At 39.8% G+C, this 20,000-nt stretch overlaps 3 protein-coding genes across 11 annotated transcripts in view; 2 read left to right on the top strand and 1 right to left on the bottom strand.

Annotated features, from left to right (window-relative positions):
* The window catches only part of LOC137971237 (G-protein coupled receptor GRL101-like), a 38,251-nt gene extending 28,560 nt beyond the window's left edge, over positions 1 to 9,691 (top strand). For all 8 annotated transcript variants that reach the window (XM_068818016.1, XM_068818018.1, XM_068818020.1 and 5 more), the window contains exons 8-17: positions 437 to 547; positions 1,579 to 1,620; positions 2,612 to 2,759; positions 4,426 to 4,497; positions 4,974 to 5,045; positions 5,580 to 5,651; positions 5,944 to 6,015; positions 6,524 to 6,595; positions 6,824 to 6,895; positions 7,294 to 9,691. In XM_068818016.1, coding sequence (XP_068674117.1) covers positions 437 to 547; positions 1,579 to 1,620; positions 2,612 to 2,759; positions 4,426 to 4,497; positions 4,974 to 5,045; positions 5,580 to 5,651; positions 5,944 to 6,015; positions 6,524 to 6,595; positions 6,824 to 6,895; positions 7,294 to 8,413 — 1,853 coding nt within the window. In that variant the 3' untranslated portion in view covers positions 8,414 to 9,691. The remainder of the gene's footprint in view (positions 1 to 436; positions 548 to 1,578; positions 1,621 to 2,611; positions 2,760 to 4,425; positions 4,498 to 4,973; positions 5,046 to 5,579; positions 5,652 to 5,943; positions 6,016 to 6,523; positions 6,596 to 6,823; positions 6,896 to 7,293) is intronic.
* A 135-nt stretch (positions 9,692 to 9,826) lies between these two features.
* LOC137971239 (calcium-regulated heat stable protein 1-like) overlaps positions 9,827 to 20,000 on the bottom strand; it is a 13,481-nt gene continuing 3,307 nt past the window's right edge. For both annotated transcript variants that reach the window (XM_068818025.1, XM_068818026.1), the window contains exons 3-4: positions 14,229 to 14,351; positions 9,827 to 11,459 (exon numbers count right to left, since the gene is read on the bottom strand). In XM_068818025.1, the coding sequence (XP_068674126.1) occupies positions 11,315 to 11,459; positions 14,229 to 14,351 (268 nt within the window). In that variant the 3' untranslated portion in view covers positions 9,827 to 11,314. The remainder of the gene's footprint in view (positions 11,460 to 14,228; positions 14,352 to 20,000) is intronic.
* LOC137971238 (piggyBac transposable element-derived protein 4-like) overlaps positions 18,813 to 20,000 on the top strand; it is a 3,442-nt gene continuing 2,254 nt past the window's right edge. The window contains exon 1 of the mRNA XM_068818024.1: positions 18,813 to 20,000. This exon is cut by the window's right edge and continues 2,254 nt beyond it. Within this exon, the coding sequence (XP_068674125.1) occupies positions 19,169 to 20,000 (832 nt within the window). The 5' untranslated portion in view covers positions 18,813 to 19,168.

Genomic DNA, 20,000 nt, shown 5'->3' with positions numbered 1-20,000 from the left:
TAGTAGTAGTAGTAGTAGTAGTAGTAGTGGTAGTAGTAGTAGAAGTAGTAGTAGTAGTAGTCCGTCCTTAAGAGAACTTGTTGTTTCTCGCTCCCTAGGGTAATTGACTGGCAAGGAACACTTTTTAAGCCTGCGGTGCTACAACAAAAGAACAGCACTAATAAGTACTTGATTTCTAACATGAGAGTAACCCCAAGGCACTGACCCTTGGTCCACATACTTTGCACCTCTGGAAAGAATGTTGGCATAACAGCAGGCTCCAGATCTCAAAGCTTATTGGACAGTAATTAGCCAATATCAAAAATACCATAATACTCTTTGTTTGTCCCTCCAAAATTTGGCATAAGCATTGTTTCCAAATATTGCGTAATTTATCATAGTTGTGACGAAAGCATTTTTGCCAAGTTTCTTTTCATTGCACTCTAATTTTTAATAGGTCCTGATAAACCGTGTAACTTTAGCGACTGGTTCAAGTGTAAAAACAATCTTTGTGTCCCAAACTACTGGCGATGTGATGGCAAAGACGACTGCGGTGACAGGAGTGATGGTAACGAAAGAAAATCCACTGTCTTTAGCATTAGCGATTGATTGGTATTTAACAAATAGATCATTCCATGTTGCCGTGCGTCTGTTCAGTATTAGGCAGCTTTAGCAACGACGACGGTAACGGCAACGAGAATGTCGTCGTTAAATGTAAATTCGTGTTATTGTAATCGCGATTGTTCCAAGCATTTTAAAAAAGTGTGGCAAACCCTCAACTGAGAACGGAATTAGTATGAACTGCGCTCAATTTAGGGGAGAAAATGAAATTTATCCTCTAGCGTTGACGTTCTCCCTAGAACCTCAAATTTGGTCATTTCACGTTGTTGTTTTGCTGACGACGGCAAAGAAATACACAAAAATGAAAAGATGCACGTGCAGAGCGTGGAAAGCTATTGCTTTTGCTCGCTAAATATACAACTTTGGGACATCCTCATTGCCGTCGCCGTTGTCGTTTCTAAAGCTCCCTAATAGATCATAAATGACGTCATAAATGTGGTGAGAATAATAAAGTAATAACGTATCAGAAAGAAGCCGTTTTGTTTTAAAATCTTTAAGGTATTCGAAAGAAGTTACTTTCCCCACTTAAAAAGACACGAAAATAGCACTCTGGCGTAATCTATTGTCAATATAAAGTAAAGCAAACTGATTGGTTGCTGCGCTTAATAAAGAACTGTAATAGACCTTATTGGAGCTGTGCCTGCAGGCACATTTTCTTTTGTTTAAAAAAATCATGTAAAAGAGGCTTAGGGGTCAATTCGAGACAAAATGACCCCTTAGCCTCGTTTATGTGGCCAAACCGCTGATAACTCCAATAATGAGTATTAGATGACGGCGCAACAGACAGACAGACTGACTTACTGGCCGCGGCTTGAATGACTGTCCGTATGGCTGGCTAAAGAACGGACTCCCTGACAGACTATATGGACGGACGAATTACTGCCTGTTGTAGCTCGGCTACCCGACCAGGTGTCTTACCCCGACAGAGTGGATTTCTGTATGTCGTTTTGAATCAATCTCTTCTGTGTTCTTCCTCAGAAATTGATTCCTGTCCCTTTGAATTTGAATCCAGCAAAGAAGGTAACTTTCATAAACTCTTTCACAACACTGACCCTCTTTCTTTTGTAAGAGAAGGTGCCGCGACTTATTTTTTTTCCCTTAACGGGGGGCTGCAACCCAAATCCTTGAATTGGATTGGTCAAGCGCTTCAGATTTTACAATGCGAATCAAGAGTTACGCAGCGCTGCCAGTTTTACCTATGAAACTCTTTGCTGATTTTGATTTCAGTGGCATTTTTAAAAATCTTTTCAGTTGTTTCAGAGCAGTGAGAACCCACTAATCATACATTAAATGACGAACAGCGTAGGATGCCTCGGTATATGAACATGAGGAGCGTGTGCATCAACATTATGCATAAGAGGCACCACAAAAGAGACAGTAAAATACACGTTCCACGGTTTGCCAGCCGTGTCCGTTGAGAGGAACATGTTCCAGAGAGCGGCAAATCAAGTGGGAAAGCAGGCCAAAACCAAATGCACACAAGTTACGGCAATAAGTTTCGCAAACGAAGCTGTTTTTAAACGAGTTTCTAATGACTTTCAGAGCGAGCAAGTGATCATTCAAAGGGCGATAATTGATGAATACTTCATTCTTAATTAATTATTACGAAAGGCTTAATCATTAATAAATATTTAAGTATTAATTATTAATCAAGTATCAATTAAGTATGTCACCTTTATGACTGACTGGAAAGGATCCTTTTTCTTGGGAATTTCTATCTAAAAATAACTCAGTCTGTAAAACGCTATGGTACAATTATATCGAAAGTTGTAGTCTCCCTTTCAGTCATGCATTGGTATCGGGTACTGTAGAACAAAATTCATTTAGTTCCTTTTCCCAAGTAAGAAACAAAGGTTTTGAACAAATCTTAGCTTAAATGGTACACAACCCCGATGATAATTGGACCTTTACCTCTCGTCACATAAGAATACTACCATGTTTGTTTTTTGAGACTTCTTCAAAGATTACGGTGTCGATCAGTACGTCCTTAATGTCACTGATTTGAATTTAGCTTGTAGCTGGATAAACCACTGTGTCAAAGATGGATGGGAAGCTTCTCTTGGAAATGAAAAGCCTGTTCATGTTAAATCATTGGCCAAGTGTAATGAGAAAAATATCACAAGGATACCAACCTATCTTCCGATCAAGATAACAGTCTTGTAAGTTAACGCTAATACGCCAATACGGAAATGCGAACCCGGCTGTCTCGAGCACTAACTGTCTTCATTTAAATCTCCATGGGTCTTGTTAAGATGGCTGAACACAGTTTTTCCTCGTTCAGGGGTTTTATAAAGGCAAATATTGCGAAATCTTTTTTTCATTAATTCTCGCGCCCCCAAATACTGCTTGAAAATCTGAGACCAACAGCTGTTGGCTGTTTTACCAAATTTCTCGCAAACGCGTCATTAGATTTTTCAGAAATTTCGAATTAAAATAGTTCCGACTACAAATGAGTCGTCTATTAAAAAAAAAAAAAAAAAAAGAAAGAAAAAAAAACAGAAATTTAACAAACAAAAATGTGGGAAAACTGAAAACCTTCTATCAACGAATTATGAAAAATTAGCTGTTAAACGTAGTTTATTTCTAGTATTTTAAGTGAGCAAATGCTGCAAAAAAAAAACTAATAAGTGAATTTTGCATAAAGGAGGAAGAAAAATCTTTTAGGACTTGTTTTATTCTACATGCGTTAGCATGGTAACAGCCTGCAGACGGAGGACATTGACTGTCAAAGATATAACCTTTCGTGGTAGCAGTTATCATAGCCTCCCACGCAAACGTTCTTTCGGGTTCGTCACGCAAGCATTCCTCCTCCACTTTCGTGGGGGAGGAATGATTGCGTCACAAATCCCGTGAGAACGTTTGCGTGGGAGGCTCCAGTTATCATTGGCCAATGCAAGTTTGAGCTTCCAGGCAAAAACTGCATAAGTATATGCCAGAAATTGAAGTATAAGTGTGTAGCCACGAATTGGAGTATTTTCCTTGTAATTAGTGTTCATTTGTTTCCTCCTTTCTTGGTTTGTCGTACTATAGTTTTCCTAGTCCGTAATCAAGCCTCGATTGGTTTTTTTCTACCTTTGTCACACACTACCTTGTTAACACCGTTGTAAGGCTCGGATTGTTCTTTGGGTCGATTTCGTTGGTATTGTTTAGTTTCGCATATAAGTTTGTTCATGTTGTATGCAAAAACCGTTTTGTGTAGTCCGGAGAGCAGCACAGATCTTGAAGTGTCGTGTTTTTTTTAATTCGCTTTCCTTTGGTTTCAGTCTATTTCTTCCTTTCCTTGTAATCTCGTGTATATGCTCCGTTTTTCCCTTCAGTGAATCGTCAAGTATAATAAAAGGATGATATCAAAGTGTGCGAGTAGTCACAAAAGTGCTTAAAAACTGTGTTCAGTCAACTTAAATGACGTGATGTTCGTAGCTTTTCGTGCCTATGTTCATGATACTTCCGTTTCTCTCAACGTCCAAACGTTATCTCTTGTCGGCTATTTTCCCCACTTAAGCTGCATTTTCCCTACTTGACGCCCCATCAACTTCAAACTACTTTCACTCACTTTACAGGCAGGAACTTTGTTCTGTTAAGGATTTCTTGATTGGGGACCGGCCAGTGTAAGGAAAAGAGGGCTAGTGCAAATAGTCTGGGAGAGGGGGGAGGCCACAGTAATATTTTTGTACTCGTGCGTCCCATCCCCTGACACAAATATATGGCTTGCCGACCATTTCAAGGCAACGACCCTCCCCCGATTTAAAATACAACCATCATCCCACTAAAATTGATCATGCTTGATGACATCAGTTTTCGCTATATTCTCTTTTCTTATTACAGGATGATATCTAAGGGCAAAATAGCACGAATTGAAAGATTCGATTTTGCGAGATATGGTTCTCTTGAAAAAATGTAAGTTGCAGGAAATTTCTATTAATATCTTCCTTGTGGTACCAGTTTTCCCACAGAAAGGAGACCAAAGAACTGCTAAATGCCAGGAAAAACTTTCTGCTTAACCTGATGCATGGTTATCGTTGGTGATAAAATGCTGGCTATTTTTATATTAAAGGGATTAGTTTCTAAAGAAACTGTGGTGCTGCGTCGGTGGGGAAGTAGTACACAAAAATTTGGTTTTATCAACGGGAGTTGATAATGTAAATTGACTACCGTACGGGGATTCTAAAGTGGTGAATTTACATTATCAACTCCGTTGATAAAACCATATTTTTATGTTTATATTACCCCAAATGGAGAAATTTCAAGTTACAGTTATATTAGCTAGATACGTAGACGAATCTTACTTTGTAAGGCTACCCCGCGAAGGGAGTATTTATATACTTGTTGACTTGTTAGAAAAATGGAGCAAAATACTTTGTTCATTTTTACAGCGATTTGGAAGGAAATCAAATTGAGAGTATAGAACCTCATTCCTTTAGCAATCAACAGCAGCTGAAGATTCTGTAAGTAAAATTTAGGAGACAGTAAATATGACATGTCGCACCAGGTAGACTAGTATCAGAGTGAAAAAGGAGATGAGGCCTTTAAAAATTACTCTGCAGTGATGGCCCTAATTTTAGCCAAACAATTTTCTTTTAAACAGAGCAAACCATAGCTCTTTTTGCTTAGCAAAGCGTAGCTGATTCAAGAAGGTCGGTCTGACTTTTATTTCCCGCCGGTAAAAGTTTTCACTGCATATCACTCGCGTTTCAGTGGCAACCTCGTCCCCAGGGCGCTTTTCCCTGGCAGGGAAAAGCGCCCTGGTGACGAGGTTGAAAATATTAAAAGTCACACACTGGTCACCGAGGCTCACGCAACCACAGCGTACCCCGGTTTCAGTGGCATTAAGCAACTGAGAGTATTGCTATTTCCTGCCCCCACCCCCCTCGTTTCCTGGACGGGATGCTAGTCCGCCACCGCAGGCTTAACCTCAAAAGAATGTCGGCAGTACCGTACGGAGATTAGTTTCTTGTTTCTGTTCTTGTTTTATTTTTTAGGATATTAAAAAGTAACAAGCTACGGGTATTGGAAACTGGTACATTTGAAGGACTCACTAAACTAACGGAACTGTAAGGCCAAAAAGAATGTGCATTTTTAGACGGAAAAAAAAGCAAGGTAACACACCATAATATCAACCCTGTGTGGCCAACAAATCACGCATGCGCACAACCATTTCATCAGGTCAATTGGTAATCAGGGACAGCTGTTTCCCCCATGTTAGGCCTCATATGGTGTGTTACTTTGCTTTTTTTGTTTTTGTTCTTCCTTTTTTACATTTTTAGAGCTTTCTTTCATTATACTGACTAACGTGACAGTACATTTGAGTCATGTTTCCGTTTATACGTTTGGTCTCATCCATAGGAATCTCTTAGGTAATCCAGTTCAAAAAATAAAGGCTGGGGCTTTTTATGGATTGGAGAAACTTGGGACCCTGTGAGTGGCACAAGACTTTTTATTTTCTTGATCAGTTTAGAGCGGTTTTTTAACTAGTGTCGAAAGAAACTCCGAGCTTGTTTTGATTTTGCAAACGCACGCCACATATCTTGTCAGCGTAGCAAAACCAAGCGTCACGTGCCCACGCATCAGTCCCTGCACTTGGTGCAGCCTGCACTCTCATTTGCTGCGCTTCGATTGGTTGATTTGCGTATCTGCGCGTGTTTCCATTAATCAAACTAATTACTTTAGTTTGAGTTTCAATAGTTAAACAGTTGAGCGTAGCGATAAGCTCTAGTTACTGAGGTTAGAAATACTTCTTTTTTTGCGTTGCTTTTATTTTTTCAATATAAAGCCCGCAAAATCGACCAGCGTTTCCAGCAGGTGTTTCCTGAAAAGCGGTTTAAAAACCATCATTCGTTTATCCTAAAAATCTTCTTTCACGATAAGAAAGGGCTAAGCTATCGTAAGGTTTACAAAATGTATTAAAAACTGTTTTCTTCTTTAGGAATTTAAGCAGCATGGAGTTAACTTCAATCTCATCTGGGGCATTCCGCGGAATGGACTCTTTGCGATATCTGTGAGTTCAGAAGATTTACGTTTTTAATGAGGCAATCATAGCTTATGCCTTTTGGTTGTGGTCCGGATGTTCTTGTTTTGGATTACTACGTCACGACGGTTTTAAACTGATCCCGCGCGCCGGCCGCATGCAGTCAGCTTTCGTTGTGATTGGCTCATAGATTATCTTTTTCACTACTAATGATTAGTCAATTACTCTGTTACTGTTTCGAACGGATTTTTTTTCTAGTTACCTAAGTAACAACAAGAACTTGCAGCAGCTGCCGCCGGATGTCTTTCGCAGCATTTCACTTAGCTACCTGTAAGTACAGTTCTTGGGCTTCGGGATGATTATGTATCAGCAACAGTTTTGCATTTTGTTGTTGCTCGTACGTAGCAGGGGAGATTATATTATTACAGTGAGAACCCACTGGGTTTCCACGCCTGGCTAAGTAACCGTTGAAGACTCAGTACAATTGCCTCAAGGTGTCAAAGAAAACATATCTTCGAAGCAGAAAATTAAGTTATTTTCGTGAAAATGGAAACAGGTTCTTACAAAAATGGTTCTAGAGAGAACACAATGAGAAGGGAAAGATCTTTCCTAATATCTTAAACTACCTTTTTTATCAACCACCAGTTTCTTTAAAGACAATCGAACCATTTCGTTATTGTAAATTATGGCTCCATCATCAAACCATAATGATTTATGTTGTCTTTCAGAGAAGTTGACAAGTTTGAATTCTGCTGCATAGCCAAGCTTTCTGAGCCAAAGTGTTCTGCACCAAAAGACCTTTTCTCCTCTTGTAACGATCTAATGGCCAACATGACATTGAGGTTATCCATATGGATTCTGGGAAGCATAGCATTGTTGGGCAACGCCTTTGTCCTTATATGGCGCTTGAAAACCAAGAGTGACAACAAAGTGCATGCGCTGTTGCTGTTGAACCTAGCAATTGCTGACTTCTTAATGGGCATCTACTTAGTTATGATTGGTTCTGTGGATGTCTTTTATCGTGGCAAGTACTTCATTTATAACGACAGCTGGAAACACAGCCCCCTTTGCCAATTTAGCGGGTTTGTGTCTACGTTATCGAGCGAAGCATCCGTGATTATATTAACCATTATGACTTTGGATAGGTATGTGACGATCACACATCCATTCAAGCACATTGGATTAAGTCTCCGCGGAGCGCACGTAGCGTTGGTCATCACGTGGTTAACCGCGTTCATTCTCGCGGGAGTCCCACTCACTGGCATACATTACTTTAAAGAGTTTTACGCTCGCTCTGGCGTCTGTCTTCCTCTTCACTTGACAGCGGCCAAGCCAGTCGGATGGGAGTATTCAGTATTTGTATTTTTAGCTTTGAACTTCGTATCTTTCATGCTCATCTTCTTTCTTTATTTAATCATGTTCTTCAAGATTCAAAACACGCGGAAGATGAGCGCTGCGGGAACTGCTGTTTCATCCATTGGTTCTAGAATGGTCTTTATTGTCCTAACCGATTTCTGTTGTTGGATTCCAATAATAATCATTGGCATTGCTTCCCTGCTTGGCATGGAAGCCAAACCACTTGTGTATGCTTGGATAGCTGTATTCGTGCTTCCTTTGAACTCCGCATTAAATCCAATTCTCTACACGATTTCCACGGCCAACTTTCGACGGAAATTGCGATTCAGTTTCCTAACGCAAAGCCGGATGACGAGAGCCTCCGAACATTCGTACCTCGATTCCCGAACTGTGAACTCGGGTCCGGGTCATGAAACGCGAACAATTGTTCTTTTGCTTTCCAACGAAGAAAGCAACTTCATTAATGGCGAGATCATGGAGTCAGGCGTCTGAGCAGATTGCCGAAGATAGACTTTGAGGCATACGAGACCAGAACAAACCAATCAGTTAAAGCCCTTTAAGAACGAGATAAGGCTTTTGTTAACCGATGATTTGAAAACAAGATGCGATTGCAAAGTTCTCATTCATGCGAAAAGTTACATACACACGTTCATTAAATGGACGGGAGTGTTTTACCGGGAACAAAAACACTCGTAGATGCATCCGGGAATATTCGTATGTAACACGAGTGGTCATACTGAGCAAAGTCACGATTCCCGCCTTTTTTGTCTGTATCAATACTAGTATTTGTACCAAAGACTGCCTCTCAATCTGTTCCATGTATATTTATTGTCCACATATTTAAAAAAAATTACACGTTAGCTCGAAGTTATGAATTTTATGTTCTCGTGGCAAGAACAATCTCACTCGTTCGCGGATATTGTCCTTGCCACTCAAACATAAAATTCACATCTTATCGTCGTGTAATATCCTCTATTTATACTTAACTGACCTCTACCCATAGGGGCTTTCCAGGGCCAATGAACCCAACTAGCCGGAGGCATACATGTTGGCTTTTTACAAGTGCAGCCGAGAAGATGAACCAGGGATTAAATTCAACGAGTGGTCCGAGCGGGTCTTGAGCCCGGGATCCCCGTATCTCAAGGCAAGCGCCCTTACTACTGGCCACACTGCCTCCTTGAAGAACTAGCACAACAGAGGTCCTTTAATCTTGCCTTGCTAGTACCACACGCATGAAGATGAGGAAAAAACCCCGTATTCAGCCAACTTTGGCGGAAGCTTCTTCCAAGAACGAACAATTTCGAAGAAAGAAGTTGGTATTTCAGTCATAGTTTGTAGTTAATCCGTTATGGAATTGAAAGTAACTTATACAAAGTTACAGTTCAAAGACCGAACGTTTCGACACTTGCCAAGTATCTACGTTAGGGGTGAAAGACAAACCGTTGGAAGAGTCCTTTTAAAGAGACGCTAATTAGCGACCTTTGACACTAATGAGATGTAGGTGTGTGTCGAAAGGCCGCCATCATGGTGAGGCAACCTCATTCCCAGGACCTCTCCCTTGGTTTCTGGGAACGAGGTGAACGATAAGGTTCTATCAAAAAATTTTGTGGGAGCAAAAACATGCTAAAATGAAAGGTTAAATAACCGACTTTGCCATAGTTGAAAAATGAATTCTGGTATCTTTTTGACCTGGTAACAGGTTCTGCAGTAAAACGAGATGAAAAGTAAATCGGCAAGCAAACCACGCCGAGCAGGGGATGGGAGGGGTACAGGGGACGGATCCCATGCTCGTCCCAGCTTACTTCGATCGCCTTTTTCTCCACATCCCCTGCAAAGCCTGGTCCCAACACAATTTTTGTGGGAGAATAACAACCTGTCACCAAAAGAAACCTCTGACACATGAACTATCACTAAAATTCACTTTTTAATTCACATTTATGCATACCTAGCCAAAGAGAACAATCATGGCACAACTGCATTTTGCAATGACAGTCAGCTGCCAGTCAAAGCACGATAACAGAAACCATCAGCATGGATCACTATTGGCTAATCACAAAGAACAATTTGACCCTTTGACCAACTTTGCTGCAGTGATTTTAATGAAACACAGCCTCTCACATCATCAAAAAAAACTATAATAATCATTGAAAGACTTTTTCCTGACTTTGTCAATTTTATCAAGCCCAATAAAGAGCGGTTTTTTCACTTGTATTTTCTGGATTTCGCCTATGAATGGTTACAATTTGGTACACCTGATAAATGGACTTAACTATTGCTTTGTGCTCATTTTGAATTTGAAGCCAATTGTCAAACAGCAAAACAGGAATTTTGATTTCCAGAGAACAATATAATTACGAACATTATTAGTAAAAAAATACTTATGGAATTAATACACTTGCAGGAAATCAAAACGGAACAGTGATACACTTGAATTTTGTGGAGATTTATCCCACATCAGCGTCAAGATGAACTTCAAAACTTCATTGTGGCTGTACTGAGAAATACATATTTTCTCCAGGCCAAATTGATGTGCTACTAAGATCAAAAAGTCATTTCCTTTTCTTTCTTCAGATTGAGCTTTGATTTTTGTCCAAAGGTTGTTTACTTTAAGTGTAAGTTTTGGATTTCGCAGTCCTCCATTACTCACATTAAACTGACCGATTGGAGTTCAGAGGGTTCGAGCCAGGGAAAAATGACATCATTTACTCACTGGCTTAAAACTTCAGTATATAGATGCAGCTTATTAATGGTACATATGTAACTAAACATGAAAGCACAAAAATCCCATGATGCATAATTAATTCAGCCACAAACACACACACATTTCATTCTTAAACTAGTGTGTCTGGCGTCATTTTCTTCTTGATCCAGCTCTCTCAAGATTTTAAAGTTGGTAATAGCAGACCATTAAATAAGAAAAATGGCAGTTTGGGTCACTTAGTGTTAAGTTTATGTAGTTTTGAAATCCAAAGAAAAAGAAGAAGAATTTTTTGGTCACATAAGCACTTTAAAGCCTTGTTTTCACTAGCAATGCAAGCACATACACAAACTCGGTAGCTTGTTGTTCATTAGAGCCTTTTGTCAGAACAATAGACACTAATTAAAAACAACTAAATGCGCCTGTGTGTATTGCTTGTTCTTATGCTTGCGTCGCTAGTGAAAACAAGGCTTAAGGGCTGGTTCTTGAGAGGGACGCAAGTTAGGTGCAAGAAACATATGCAAACTCAGAAGCGTCTTGTTCAATGGCACTTTTTTCGGACAAAAGACACCAATCAACAAAAAGTTATTGCATGTGTTGCTTGTGTAGCCTTATGCCTGGCATTGCTATTGAAAACCAGACTTTCAGTGTGCAGAATGTAAGAGTAGAAATTATGAGTTTTTTTGCTGCTAAGATCAACTGTTCCACCATTTTTCATGTGCTCCTTTCATTTCAGTTATGATCACCATGACTGCTTGTTTGTCCACATTTTTTGGAGGCAATGGACATGTACGGTAACGAAGTATGTCACCTTCTTTCGGTACAAATTCTCCTTCAATACTAAAACAAAAAATAAACAACTTTAGCTAAACAAATGGAAAATTCAAAGCACTACTGACTCCCTTCTATATTTAACAGCGACTGCAATTAAAAATCTCTTAGAACTCTATGTTGGCAAAATATTTAAGAAGGGGGGGGGGAGGGGTGTTAAGGCAAAGTTTCTTGGCTACAGGCAAAAGGATAACTAGCTTATCATGTTTCTCACCAGCACATTACACCTTGGAACATGTTAGTTACATTTGAAAAGTTGAGGCACATGGCATTCTAGAGCCTGCAGTTCAGCAGGACACGTCGTCCATTCAGAACCTAGATAAACTCGTAGTTCAGGAATCCACATTCGCAGTCGTCCGGTCGTCCCAGACGACTAATAAGCCGTCCGAACGAGCATAATAACTCCAGAGGTCGTCTGTTAGATGAGTGAAGTTTTAATAAATGTCTTTTCATGAATGCCATCAAATGTTATAATACAGAATGTACATTCGTTTTGATCGCTTTTTGTTTAATGGAAACTTCCAGAACATAAGGAATAAACATGCAGCTTTCAGCAATGAAATATCAAGTTTGGGCGCCATCTTTGACCACGCGGTATTTCCATAAAACGATTGCAGGCTCAATTTTCATGTATCTCACTGAGTCTCTCACCGATGGCATGGTTGTTAGTAAGTCGTTTAGCAAAAAGTAAAGGGTGACTCGTGGTCTCAGCTCATAATGTGGCATTAGTTGCAAGGTGTTTCGCAACCTCCGGCAAAAAGGAAAACAAGTGGAGCAGAACCTGCTGCTTACGAACAGGAAAAACACAAAATCTTGGTAGCATATTAAAGGAAGACACTAGACAGGAGCGTCAAAACTTTGGGTCAATGAATCGTAATATTCATGTACGTTTTGCCGTGGCAAATATGGACCACTGCAAATCAGGGTTCCCACGGTGCAAATAACAAAGTACTCCAGAGTCAAAGTTCGTAATTTCTGACAAGATCGTAAAATAAAACGCGAATCTTCAAGTTACAAGTAATTTTATTGACCATTCAGTCTATACTTCCGTATTTTGCCTGGGTAACACAAAATTTGTCCGGGCAAGTATATCATAAGACCAGGAGCTTGCCTCTCTCATGCACGCCCTTGTGAGTCAACATTTGCACATATCTTTCTATTTTTAGAATGTCACGGGTTCCTCGGCTCTGCACACACTGTTTTAAAAGGCCAATCAGAGTAAAGTCATTGTCTAACGAAGACAAATAAAGCAGTGAAACTGTATGCAAATTGGTGTAAATTTATGTAAATGCGAGTCTCCTGCTCAAGGGTTCGTTCTAAAAATAGAAAGATACGCGCAAAGGTTGACTCAAAGATTTACTTCTCATGGAGGCTCCTACTAATGGGTTCCTGATAGGACGTATTTGCCCGGCTGACGACTTCGATAAAAAATGAGTATGGATCCCTGGTAGTTCCTCAAGACTTCATGTAGCTCCGAATGGGTAGAGCATCTGACCGATGTTACGGAGGTCGTAGGTTCGCCAGCAACCGCTGAATATTCGCATGCAGTTTTATGGAAATGGCAACATTTATGAAATCTCATATCAGCTCGAACATCCCCCGGGTCAACTCCTGGCAGACAACCGCGAGCAACAGAGATACATGGAGATCTGCCATCAAACCATAAACAGTCTTAATCGTATCGACTGACGGCAAGAGAGAGAGGTTCCAACCCTGGCTAGGTCTCTTATTTTTCTGTTGTCCTTTCCCCTGTAGTCAAGCAGATAGCCTATCACCTTTCCCAAAGTCCCACTACACCTCGAAACAAGAAACATCTTAGTTGCATTTGAAGGGGAACTTTGTGGAGCTAGCAATCCCAGGAAAAGCATTCGTGAACTATTCATGAAAATAGCTAAAAGAAAAGCAAAGAGAACAATCTGACAAGGGTGGATTTGAACCTGTGTAATTCAGATGAGATCAACATTGCTTTTCCAAATGAGCTACAAGGCCAGGTGGGAACAGGACATGGGTAAAAGACATCTTCAAAATAATAATTATTGGTGACACTTCATGTACAAGTCCAAAAATAAAAGTAACTTGGGCATGGAGCACTATAAAAACGGAATTAAATATCAAAGGGTATTAAGACGGGAAGGCTGTCAAATAAAGAGTTACAATCAAATAAAAGCTTCATTAAGATTTTCCCCAGAAAGTCACCAGTGTATCCATGGCAGCTGTGCATTTTTAATGCTTTGATATTAATAAAGTATGCAGAAAAGATAAAAACAGCCAGGTGATTTAAGTAGTGGCAAAAGAGCATGCACAGCCAGTTAGTTTGCCTGGTGCCTAGCCCTTAATGAACCCCCTGATCATACATGTAGTAAACTCAGCCACATGCTTAAAAGCTGAACATTTGGACATCAATTCTTAGGAAGCAAACACACTTTTCAAACTGATGATTGTTTATCAGTTACCAAGAGTGCGCCAAAATTTTGATTGGAATAGACAATGGTAAGTAGCAGGAGCAAGTAGTCTAGAATTTAAAACCTGAATTCCCAAAGGACAACACTTTTCCAAGGTTTATCTACTTTGAAACTCTATCTTCAATTGGTAAACTTGGAAGAATTCTTGACATGACATTCCCAATTGATTTTCCCATTTAGGATTTTTGTTTAACATTATTTTAAAGCATCTGTTTTCTTCTTTTAAATAGGAAAAATCATTAAGGAACTTAGGCAGTCCATTTCCCACATCTCATCTTAACACTTTGCTATTTTTTAAAATTACTTCAAAACTTACTCCGAGATGTGAACAAATATATCTTTCCCTCCATCATGAGGTGTAATGAAGCCATGCCCTTTATTTCTGCAGAAACTTTTGCATATTCCTGTTTGCTCTGGTGACTCAGATGCAATCTTTGATCTAGCGAGAAAAAAAACCACATCATGGCGAAAATGAGAAAATGAAGCAACAATAATATTATTCATGTTGGAGGATGTTACTTTTCCCCCTTTCCAATCCTTTCAACCTGATTTCTTTGCTTCCCTTGATCGTTCTTTGACCATATATTGCCCATTGCTTAGATTATTCTTTTAATTTCTTCCTACTTTCACAATCTTGTACATTAGTAGGCACCGTCCTTAAATAAAGCAGAATGTATTCTGCTTTATTTGAGGACGGTGCCTACTAATTCAAAGGTATTTTTGCCCGGGGTTAATGATTATGCAGGAAACCTAGATCTTAACAAGTGTTATTTAAATCCAAAAAGAAGATAGGGAGTAACCACACATTTTTCAAAGATAATTGATTTATGAATAATATTTTTAAAAAGCTTTAAAATACAAAGCAATGCATGGCATTCTTTCTCAAATTTAAGCTTAATTATCTCTCAAAAATGCATGGTTACCCCCAGTTTTCTTTTTGGATACTGAGAGTATTTACATGTACTAAGATCTACTTTCTCCGGATAGTTTTAAACCGCGCAAAAATACCCCTGTATTTAAGTAAGCAACACCGATAGGAAACCCAAGTATCTCAAGATGTGCAGAACATATGCGCAATAACAATAGTAGGCACCGTCCTTAAATAAGTCTTTCCCTCCTAAGAGTGACACTTAAACATTTTACTCTGTCTAACGCCATATGATTTTACTTGTCAATGAAGGACCCTTCAGCAGTGAAAGAGCTAACCACATATAGATCCACTCAATTAACCCATTGACTCCTGGGAGTGACACTTAACAGATTTTACTCTGTTTAATGCCAGACGATTTTACTCGTCAACTGGGAGCATCCTGGGGCACCAGATGAGTGAATGGGTTAAGCCTCCTTGCCATGATAGCCCTTTATTGCTTAAAATTTTCCCAGGCTACAACTCCTTTTCCATCCCCAGCAGAGAGGGACAGAGGGACAGACACGCACAAGTGCTACACGGCCAACTTTTGCAAAAACGTAATCCCCCGGTAGAGCAGCGGTGATCTAACCCGAAGGTAGTGGGTTCAATTCCCACCCTGGTCAGAGTTTTTCTCTGTCCTTGTGTGGGCCCATTTCCATCAGTAGGGCTAACGCTTACATGGTTCATATGGGGTAGATACTTAACACTTCACATTACACTCTAATCAGTTGGGTCTGAGAAATGCACAAGGCTGAGCAGGGTTGGCAAAGTGGTGAGAGAACTTGTCAGCCCGCAATGTGAGTTGGGTTTGTTGGTTCTATCCTGTTTCAATATGAAGGGTTTCTTTCAATATGGAGGGCTGCTGAAGATCAAAGAAGCCCTTCATATTGAATGGGAATGACCCACATTGAATAAAAAATTGAAACATGTTAATTTAACACTCTTACTTTAATTACTATAATTTTGCATTCAATATTTTTACAGTTTGGTACTCACACTTTTATTTTCCCACTCTGTTGTATCCCTTTAGTATCACGTAACCTTTTTTCCCTGATTTGTAACTATTATTCTACAGTTTGTAATTTACACCTACTTCTTACCTACTTTATATAAAGCCACTGACTTGTAAACATCCCTCAACTGAAGATGGATACTGAGTATCCGAAACATGTCTTGCAAATTTAAAAGTTGTCGTTTTTTTTTTTTTTTTAATGTTTGATTTCAATCTTACTGCTACAAAAATTTGGAAATTAGAAATTAATGATAATAATAATAATAATAATAATAATAATAATAATAATAATATACATCACTCACTTTATAAATTCGCAGGGTTACCCCCAGCATTACGCCGGTACCCTGCGATGGACTAGCATCCCATCCAGGGGGGAGTATAAATACTCCTAGTCGTTTAATGCTACTGAAACCGGAGATAAGCGCCGGCCTGATGGGCCTTCTGGCTCGTAAGCAGTGACTTTACTTTTTACTTTATAAATTAATGATAAAAACTGTAGTGCCACGTACCGTAACAATCTATGGATCCATTAAAAATAAAGGAAGCATTACGTTGCATAAACGTAACAATATCATTATTATTCTTATGCACCCACTCCAAAAAAAGGTCCAATGATTTTAAGCAATTTCATGAAAAGGTAGAGCTGTTAATAATAATTAACAAGCAAAAAGGTGGCTACTGATTTTGTGAAAACCTGGCTATTTAGAGTTGAAAAATATGAGAGTTTCTACCCATTATAACAAACAGACCAGAAATATCATTGATATGATTGGCTTAAGTCCAATTCAAAACTCCTTTATGCACCAGTCCATTGAAACCACCATCCCCCAGGTCCTGGGGAAGGGTGGGGATTATAGGATGGGGAATTGAAGCACTGTTGAACAACAATCTGGCCTGGGGGTGGTGCCTTTGACTGATTTTTACTTTGGGTCCCGTCCCCACATGGGGCAAGTAGAACTGGGAGCAAGCACTAGCATTCGAGTTTCTAAAGATGGTGGAAGGCATGAGAAAGCCTGGTTTTCACGAGCGACGCAAGCACAAGCAAAAGCATAACAGAGCTTATTTAATCATGAAAACAGGGTTGATACAAGCATAAGGATCAAAATTTTCCCTTTTCCTTGTGCTTGCGCTTAGGCTTGCGTTCACTTGCGTCGTGTGGAAACGAAACACAGCATAAGTACAAGGAAATTTGCTACGTCTGGCCAATTAAACCACTCGTTCCAGATTCTCCGTGTCTGAGCGTAAATTTTAAACAAAATGGCGGCTGTCGTGGTTGATATATAATGCTTATATCGACTTCCATTTTCACTAGCATAAGCTACGGTACTTATGCTTGTGCTTGCCTTGCTAGTGAAAACCAGGCTTAAGAGCCCCGCGGGGGAAGGGGGGGGGAGTACCCTCTTATATACGCTATATAGGTATGTGCCGCCCGATAAGGTAGGGTTTTTGAGGTTCTCAGGGTATCCTTTTTGGTATTTTTGGTATTGTCAAGATATTCCGTGTATAGGACTAGATTTTTATTGAGTATGTAGGCGATTAGAATGTAACAAAAGATATGTACTTTTATCTTTTCACAATAAAGGCTATTACTATTACTTTTACTATTACTATTACTATTACTAGGGTCACTAAATTGCAGTATCCACCCCAACGCGCAAAACGAAAAAGATATGGACTATTAAAACTGTACTACACGCCTGAATACACGCCTCAAAGCGATTTTAAAGGGACCTTTATAGCTTAAGCTTGTAAGGACCTTAAAGAAGGTATTGAATCTCAATTTTCTACCCTTAAATACATGTAGGGTCAGGGTTTGAGAACCTTGGCGGCACACACCTATCCTGAATTGTCAGGAATATGTCACGCATATCATTCTTTAACCTCACCATTCACTGCAAATGATATTCAATCTGAATTCCTGGCTTCCTTTAAACTTGACTTGAACCAGGCAAATTTAGTATGTGTGATATGCAGCGTAATTATTTCACTTTGAACGTTGCAAACAGTTTTGTAATCAGATGGTCTTGAGCAATAATGAAATATGGGTGCTTTGCCCTTATTTAATAGTTGAACAAAAACTGTGTGTTAAGTTAGCATTGTACCAGTAACTAAAATGCAAACTTCACAAACCCAAAGTAGAACATTTGAAACTTCTTTCCATAGTAAATGTTGGATTGTTTTGAATTTCTTACCCCAAGGATAGGGGCATTTGATCTCAATTTCTGCCTCAGGGTGTGGGGGTCTTGATGCTTTTTGACCAGAGTCCATGTCAAATCCCCCACCCTTCCCCAGGATCTGGGGGATGGGGGTTTCAATTGACTGGTGCAAATTAAAGTTCTAAATTAGGTCATATGCCTGTCAGCATCACTTGACACAATGCCGTCACAGGTGTAATTCCATATAAATGGATGGGAAATAACACCTCTAAAAGATAAGAAAAAACGAAGAATTTGACTAATGTTCTTCTGTTGATTTAACGGATCATAATGAAAACGTATTGTTACAAGTTTTTGGATTCAAGAATCGGTGACACCAAACTTGACTGAAATAATGGAAAGTAAAATTGTCTGTGCTATTTGTGACCTCTGCAAATGCAACCAATTCCAAACGCCAAAGGTGTCAAAAACACTTAAATTATGGACGGTGCCTACTATTGTTATTGTGCATATGTTTTGCGCATCTTGAGATACTCGGATTGTGTGGTTCCAGAAAATATCCATACCCCCACCACGGAAGACTTTTTGATTTGCCCCCCCCTCCCCCCAGGATATTCCGTTCCAGGGGGGTCTTTGATGACCCCCCCTCCCCTCAGGAATTTCCAGAATTTTTTTACTTATAAAAACGAGGGTGAATTAGTTACGTAATTGCGGTAGAATTTTATTACAACACTGTAAACATTAAGGTTAACTTTTAAAAAAATATAACGCTTTGTTAAGCTCATTATCCAGCTGAACTTTCAGCTTGTGCGCTATCAACTTTGCAAAGCTTAAACATTTGGGTTGCACGTCGACTGTTTCACGTTTTTGTGCGAACTTCGATGAGAACATTTCACTCGCTTAATTAATTAAAACCCTTTCACTACTGGAGCGGCCAAAAGCGGCCAACCGGAAATAGCTTTGAGTTCCTAAAGCGGCCAAAAGCGGCCAAGAGAGCATGACTATTTTTGCTTGTCCCTCCCCGGCCCAGAGATAGTTTTATTGTCCTGCATTGTTCTCCTTTTGTTAAAGGACATATTGACCAATCAAATCCACACAACTGCGCATAAATTTTGTTAACCTGTGTATGGTGGGGAGCAGCCAAATCTTGATCATAGCTTCGGCGTGAGAGAGAAATGGCGGAACCTCTGATTGTAAGCGCTGAGGAATTTCACGATATTTTTGGTAGTTCTGATGAAGAAAATAATGCAGCAGATTTCGATGGGTCAGATATTGATGTTCAGGAATTGGATAGTGATATAGAGGAAGATGAAAATGAAAGCGAAAGCGACAACGACTCGAATGCGAGTGACACTATCGAGTGGTCAGATGAACTCGAGGATTTTGATGTCGAAGAGTTTAGCGGCCAACAAGCCATAAAATTTAACGTTCCTGAAAACGTGTCTCCTAACGATTTCTTTAGTCAACTCTTTGGAGATTCAGTTATTGATACGATCGTGACGGAGACGAATCGATATGCTCGGCAAAAGCTAGCAGACACGCCACGTCTTCAAAAGTGGAAGGACATAACAAGTCGCGAACTGAAGGCTTATTTCGGGATATGCATTATTATGGGCATAAACAACCTTCCGCGAATTGCCATGTACTGGTCAACCGACCCATTTATTGGTAATTCAGGCATCCAGAGCGTGATGACGAAAAACCGCTTTGAAGAAGTTAGCCAGTATCTTCACTTCGTCGACTCCAGCAAGGAACCCGCACGTGGCGATGCAAATTACGATAAACTCTTCAAGATTCGCCCGATCCTTTCCATCGTTTTGGATAATATTCAAAACGCTTATGAGCCCTCCAAAAATCTGTCCGTAGATGAGGCGATGATTGCTTTTAAAGGACGGCTTTCGTTCCGTCAGTATATGCCCGCAAAGCCAACAAAATATGGAATAAAAGTTTGGATGGCCGCCGATTCCCAAAATGGCTACGTCTGCAATTATGCTGTTTACCTCGGCC

The sequence above is a fragment of the Montipora foliosa genome, chromosome 9 (genome assembly GCF_036669935.1).
Source record: "Montipora foliosa isolate CH-2021 chromosome 9, ASM3666993v2, whole genome shotgun sequence".
NCBI classification, from domain to species: Eukaryota; Metazoa; Cnidaria; class Anthozoa; order Scleractinia; family Acroporidae; genus Montipora; species Montipora foliosa.
This window is presented reverse-complemented; position numbering and strand designations above follow the sequence as displayed.